This window comes from Epinephelus moara, chromosome 18 (genome assembly GCF_006386435.1).
Source record: "Epinephelus moara isolate mb chromosome 18, YSFRI_EMoa_1.0, whole genome shotgun sequence".
Classification (NCBI taxonomy): Eukaryota; Metazoa; Chordata; class Actinopteri; order Perciformes; family Serranidae; genus Epinephelus; species Epinephelus moara.
This window is the reverse complement of record NC_065523.1, coordinates 1,285,219-1,292,591: the sequence shown is the minus strand read 5'-3', so window position 1 is coordinate 1,292,591 and position 7,373 is coordinate 1,285,219. Positions and strand designations below refer to the sequence as shown.

The following is a 7,373-nucleotide window of genomic DNA, read 5'->3' as shown; positions in this document are numbered from 1 at the left end:
TCCAGACACACTCAGCACCTTGGACAGCACGGCGCACCTGACTGTTGTCGATGTGTACATGTTAATTTGATTTCAATCATTTTGTTTTAAATCTGGACATGTGCAGGTGGACTCAGCCAGTGCTGAGAAAGGTCCTATGCCTGCCTGTTGTAGAGATATTGAAAAGATTAAAGCGTCAAATTGTGGTAAAAGATGCTGTATAAAAAACAGGCTACAACTTTTTTTCCTTGTCCCCCCCTGGAATTATTCTCTAAAATTTTACTGTTTATTGTCCCCCCCAACTATGAAATGGGATTTTCGCCCCTACACACACACACACACACACACACACACACACACGCACACAAACTCAACAGCAGAGAGGCCGCAGTGCAGATGAAGGGAATATAACTTCAAGATTACTCTAGTTAACGACAACTACGCTTGTTACTGTGAGTAAGTGCAATTAAACCTCTGCCAGCCAAGCCAATACTTTATCAATACATGTGATCAGCATGTAGAAAGCCATATTTCAATCTGCGCTGTCCGCAGTCTCTTATTCACCGCTATTATGATTTATGATCGCGGTCGACACAAGCACATGGCGCTCGCGTGCTAACAGCAAAGTATTTAAGACAAGTCCTCAGTGTCCTCAGTAGAGGGGGGACAGAGAGCAGGATGAATGACTGATACTTATGTTTGTCTTCATGCTGAGATAACGTGACTTTCTTCACTCAGTATTGTGATGTCAGGAGGAATATTTATATTCCAGTGAGATATTACTGGGTTTTAAATAGTGACTGCTGTTGTAAACATGGCTGTTGCTGCCATGGACTGTATAAAACTATATCCTGTGTAACCGACCTATAAGGAAAGCATCAGGAGGTGAGGTGTGTGCATGTGTGTGTGAGGAGGAGAGGGAGAGAGGGAGATGCTGGTAGAGAGATAGTGTGTGTTGTTAGATACTGTTAATGTCACTTATTATTCTTCTGTGCATTGATAGCTCTCTTTTAGTCTGTTTCTGCATCATGTTGAGGAGGACCATGCCTGTATATATAAATATATATATATGTATGCAAAAAAAAAAAGTGGATCGGTTGCTCGCTGCTAAAAATGTGGACCATCGACATTATCTGGTTTTGAAATGCAGCCCAGTTGAAATAGTAACTGAATAGCCCTGCTGTACTTTGTTGGTTTGTTAGCTATCTAACAACACATCAAAAATAATTGTAAGCCAGTCTTGTTCAGTGAATCAGTTTATCATGTACACTCAAAAAATATTTAGGCCTTATATTTAAGATTGTTTGCTTATAAATACATGAACCTGGTTGTTCTGTATTTAAAACACATTGGGTTTATTAGTACTATTAAATAAATCACATTATTACTTATTATACTCATTATTATTACATGAGCTTGTTTTATTTATTCATTTCACAGATAGTTATACATCCTTAGTCCTTAAATTAAATTCAATATGAACGTGGACTTAAAATCATTGTTTTATTTTATGGCCTTGCTGCCCTGGCTTTTGGCCTTTGTGCCCTCAAAAAATTGACAACACGAAAGGCCAAGTGGCCTTGCCCCTTAAATGACGAAATTCCAGGCCTGGTAGACACTATTCATCAGCTTATATGACATATATGTAAATATGACAGTAGCGATAGTTGAACATTTCCACGGCAACGAGTAAAACAGTCTTGAGGGCTATCCATCAGCCGCTTGCAGTCACTGCCCTCACACACTTTACGTAATGACCGTATATACGTCACACTACGTACAACTGAAGTCCACGAGGACTCAGTCTGCAAGTCCAAAGGGTGGACATTGGCATTACCAGACTGAGCAAGTACATTCCCCATCTTATAATTCTTGGGAATTTAAACAGCCTCAAGCTGACCAAATACAGACAGCATATTCAGTATTCTACCATAAAAACACACAGAGCCACGGCTACAATATATCAAAAGACACCGAAATCTTTCATTGCAGCTTTACACAGGCACACAGCACCTGACCCTTACTGGGCTGGTTTACATTATCACTTTTGAAAGATCCACTTACCCCATACACACTGAAACAACACTAAGCAGACGTTTTAAGATTTATATGCACTGGAGTGGAGTTTTTGGAAAATGCAGTTTTAATCTGGATGGAGTGTTCACAATCATCCCAGTCCTTAAGGGCCACAGGACTTGTCTGTGGTCATGAAATCATTCAAGAGACTCTGTAGTTTGCCTACCAGGCAAACAGGTCAGTGGCTGATGCAGTCAACGTAGGACTGCAGTACATCCTGCAATTCCTCGACTCCCCAGGGAAAAATGCATGTGGACTTTGCTTTGGCATTCAACACCATCATTCCAGAAGGCCTCCACTCCAAACTCAGCTCAGCTCATGGGGTGAATTCAGGACTGCAGAAAAGATAATCTGTGCTGACCTGCTCACAGTTCAGGACTTCTACATGTCCTGAGTCAGAAAAGGGACAGGAAACATCACTGCTGACCAAGGCAGTAACTATAATATATACCCCCCACCCCCAGTATTGAAATATGCAAAACAGTATACTGATAAAAAATATAAAATTTAAAAAATGCTATTTTATGACAGGTAACCATGCACTGCTGTCCGAAATAATCATTACTAAATGTAATCAAAGTCATAAATAACCTTAACAAATGCCAATATTATTATTATTACAAGTTCTAGTTTTGTGGTGTACTGCAGTTCTGTGTTTGGTATGTCCAAGTGGTGTTGCCTAACCTCAGCAGAACACGGCTCACTGGCGTCTTCAACTAACGTTAATGTTTTTGTTACCCACGTGAAGTCTGAGTTAAGTCAGTAATTTATGTTGTGCTACATGTGTAGTAGGGCTGCAACTAACGATTATTTTCATTGTCGACTAATCTGTCGATTATTTCTTCGAATAGTCGACTCAGCATTTTATCGAAAAATGTGTTAAAATGTTGAAAAATGTCGGTCTGTCTCTTCCAAACCCCAAAATTATGTCATCTAATGTCTTTTTTCGTACTCATGCCAAAGGGTTTTAGTTCACCGTCATGGGAGAGTGTGTGAAGCTGTCAATATTTGAACATAAGAAGCTGCAATAGGAGTATTTTAGGGTACTTTTATAGTACTTTTCTATGAAAAATGACTCAAACCGATTAGTCAACTACTAAAATAGTCACCGATTATTTTGATAGTCGATAAGTCATCGATTAGTCGACTAATCGTGGCAGCCCTAATGTGTAGACAGTAGTAGCTTTCATTTATTGCATATCTGTAGAGTAGGTTATACCATGTAGCTGTATAGCTAGCACCATTATGTCCAAAAATCTATATTATACTATTTTAGAACATGTTAAAATAATGAGTGCTACACATTATACCGTCATAACAAAGGGGAAGGGAATAACTGCGTAGTAGAAATACAGACAGTTGCTTTGGACAGTGGAGACATGAGGACCTGAATAGCAGCTCTTGAAAATTCAAGTCTGCTCCTCTACTCTTTGCAGGGCATTTAGACAGCTATGATAGAGCATCCTGAAGTTCAGAAAATAACTGACACCTCTTGTCTTACCATTGAGTTCCATTGCTAATTTGTGTGTTATTTTGTTTTACAGATGTGGGAGAAGACCTTTTAAGCATGTGCAAGAAAAATGTGACATTAAATAGACACATGATGGAGCCTGCAGGTAAGGTAACATTGTCAGATTACTCTTTCTTTTTCCTTATTACCTTCTCAATTATTTCCAATTTCCGCTAAAATCAAGAGTGTACATGTAGAATTTGGTAGGGGTAGTAATTTCATTAAAATGTGATCTTGTCAGTTTCTTCAATTTGTGCATTTAAAAAGACTTTAATAGTCATATAATATCAGACTGGGCAGTCTTAGGCAGTGACCTCATGAAGGAACCTTGTGGCTTGAAGGTAGAGACTCCTCCTGAGCCTCTCAGTGCTGCCTGGTGTAACCAGTACCTTCTTCCAAACCTCAACAGTGAGAAAAGGCAGTTATCTGAGTGGTTGGGATCTTCAATGATTCTCATGGCCTCATTTTTGCAGCATCAGGTGTAAACATCCTTTATGCAGGGTAGAGCAGAGCCTATAGTGTGTTCAGCTGAACAAACCACTCTGTGCAGGGCCTTGCGGTCCTGTTTCAATGCTGTTTCCAGGGGTGGGCTGGCCATCTGTCTTACAGGGCCTTACAGGGCTGAGGTGCTTTTTGGGGTCAGTGCCTTCATTAAACTGCGTCTGTAACAAAAAATGTACCAAAATGGATAACACAAAACACAAGGGAGGCACAGAGAAATAGCAGGTCAAAAATACTTTAAACCTGGACATTTCACACCATTTTAGCAACTTGCTGGCTGCACATTTCCAACAAGGCACAAATTGGTGCATAAAAATTTACCAGAATGCAGAAAATTAAGTGCTTGATGCTTAACAAAGAGCCCCAGAACCCCTCTTTAATATGCGTTCCCTCAAATGTTGAAAGAAACCTGCACCTTTGTATCATATAATATATATATGACTTATATTTGTGTGATCGATTGTGGTGGGCCCGTCTAGGCCAAAATGCTGGGGACAACTTTTGTCCCAGTCCACCCCTGGCTGTTTCTATACCAGGCAGTAGCAGAATCTGAATCTGAATGTGAATTAGAATCAGAATCAGAATCGGTTTTATTGCCAAGTACACATACAAGGAATTTGGCTTGGTGTATTGGCGCATAACAAAGAATATAAAATATATAAAAACATAGAGTAAAAGTATAAAAAGGAAATACTATTAACAATTAGATATAAAATCTGAGTGTAAATAACAATAATAATAGTAATATTAAAAATATGTACACTGTAAACATGAATAGGGTGCCCAACTGTGCAAATAACAGTTGTGCAAAGTACGGCTGTGCAAGTTTAACTGTATGCAGTGTATGACAGGTGAATGACCAAGATGATGAAGACATGTCCGACTGTGTGCTGGTTATAGGGGGGTTGGGGGGCAGAGTAGGTGGGGGTCTCTGGTCTTGTTGATGAGGCCAGCTGCAGATGGAAAGAAACTGCTTTTGTGGCGTGAGGTTTTGGTCCTGATGGACCGCAACCTCCTGCCAGAGGGGAGAGTCTCAAAGAGTTTGTGTCCAGGGTGGGAGGGATCAGCCACAATCTTTCCTGCACGCCTCAGAGTCCTGGAGGCGTACAGGTCCTGGAGGGAGGGCAGATTGCAGCCAATCACCTTCTCGGCGGAGCGAATGATACGCTGCAGTCTGCTTTTGTGCTTGGCAGTGGCAGCAGTGTACCAGATGGTGATGGAGGAGGTGAGGATGGACTCAATGATGGCAGTGTAGAAGTGCCCCATCATTGTCTTTGGCAGGTTGAACTTGTTCAGCTGCCGCAGGAAGTACATCCTCTGATGTGCCATCTTGCTGATGTTCAGCTCCCACTTGAGGTCCTGGGTGATGGTGGTCCCCAGGAAGCGGAATGACTCCACAGTGTCGACAGGGGAGTCATACAGGGTGATGGGGGTGGGAGGGGCTGGGTTCTTCCTGAAGTCTACAACCATCTCAACTGTCTTAAGTGTGTTAAGCTCCAGGTTGTTCAGCCTGCACCATTTCACCAGCTGGTCAATTTCCCACTTGTAGGAGGACTCATCCCAGTCAGAGATGAGTCCAATGAGGGTGTCGTCCGTGAACTGGGAGTAGCTGGGAGAGCTTGTCCTGTAGCAGAGTCACGATGATTGTATTGAAGGCAGAGCTGAAGTCCACAAACAGGATCCTGGCATAGATTCCTGGGGAGTCCAGATGCTGGAGGGTGAAGTGGAGAGCCATGTTGACAGCGTCGTCTACAGACCTGTTGGCTCTGTAGGCGAACTGCAGAGGGTCCAGGAGAGGGTCGGTGATGGCCTTGAGGTGTGACAGCACAAGACGCTCAAAGGACTTCATTACCACAGAGGTCAGGGCAATGGGTCTGTAGTCATTAAGTCCTGTGGTCTTTGGCTTTTTGGGGAGGGGAATGATGGTGGAGGTCTTGAAGCAGGCTGGCACATGGCATGTCTCCAGTGAGGTGTTGAAGATGTGGGTGAACACCGGAGACAGCAGGTAGGGGCAGTGCTTCAAGGTGCCCGGAGAGACAGAGTCTGGCCAGGCTGCTTTGCGGGTGTTCTGCCTCTTAGCATGTGTAGTGAGTAGATATTCCTCAGTATTTGACAGGTTTGCCAGAATTTCTTCAGGCCTCTGAGATGAAACAGTTTGTGCCTTGCCTCCCTCACCACCTAGTCAGTATGCATCAGTATGCCCAGGCCAGGCTCTCAATGATGTGGACACCAGGGTATTCAAAACTATCTCTACCGAGGCTCATTGGTATTGAGGGGGGGCATAGTTCCTTGGCTGTGTCTTCCCAAAGTCCACTATCAGATTCATTTCCTTACTTTTGCTGATGTTCACGAGTAGGTTTTTGTGCCGACACCAGGACTTTACTGTCTCCCTTGTCTGCCCACTCTCACCACCTGGGGTCTGCCTGTAGTAGGTAGGTAGGTAGGTAGGTAGGTAGGTAGGTAGGTAGTCAAGGATCCAAATGACACAAAATAAAAGAACACTTTTGTTAAGCAAGAAATGAGTTTGACACAGTTGATACAACGATTGAAGTTTTTTATTTCTATTGCATATTTAACTATTTAACTGTCTACTTGTTAGAGGAACATTTTTATTCTGTTTATTTATTTCGCAGTAGTGAAGAAATGCATTTAATTGCATAATAAACTGATTGCTTATCTATGTGTTTTATTTCTATTTTTTCTACCCTTTCAAGAAGAGTACCTATTACCTCTGATGAAATACAATAAAAACAGTTATTTATACTGTGGTTCAACAAAGTGTCAGCTTGGTAACACACATGACTGCGCTACGTTGAAAAAGCATTGCAATTGATATTTGTCTTGTTTACATATAACTGTCACAATCTTTTGAACCAATTTGGCAATCATTTGACAACCGTATTATGCTGCATATGCTGTTTAGAGACCTGTCCAGTACGAAGGAACAAGCAAAAATTAGAAAGATATTGGATAATCTTTAGTGCTTTGAAAGTTGTACTTGGAAACAATTTGAGTTTTAGCACTTCAGTTTTGGGATTTGGGAGAGAGTTGTTCATGTTTACAGATATTTTGGACTGTTTTAGACCAGAAATGCTATGTAGGAATTTAGTCTCCTTTTGTACTGTCTTTTTTTTTTTTTTTCTATGATCAGGTGGTAATGTGAGAGTGAAACAGTTGGATTGGCTCCAGTGTGACCTCTGTACAGGTAAGACACACACTTGTATACTGCCAGATATTAATACATACTTTCAACATATTGTACCACAGTAGCCAGAACTGTAATATTATTACTTTCAATAATGTTGTT

At 41.5% G+C, this 7,373-nt stretch overlaps 1 protein-coding gene across 9 annotated transcripts in view; it reads left to right on the top strand.

The window, feature by feature from the left end:
- The window catches only part of mettl22 (methyltransferase 22, Kin17 lysine), a 75,370-nt gene that overhangs the window by 38,385 nt on the left and 29,612 nt on the right, over nt 1–7,373 (top strand). For 8 of the 9 annotated variants that reach the window (XR_007571643.1, XR_007571640.1, XR_007571635.1 and 5 more), the window contains 2 exons: nt 3,600–3,671; nt 7,218–7,271. Coding sequence is in view for 1 of the 9 variants with exons in the window: in XM_050070277.1 (XP_049926234.1) it covers nt 3,600–3,671; nt 7,218–7,271 (126 nt within the window). In the remaining 8 variants the exon portion in view is untranslated. The remainder of the gene's footprint in view (nt 1–3,599; nt 3,672–7,217; nt 7,272–7,373) is intronic. The other variant, XR_007571642.1, reaches the window with a different exon arrangement.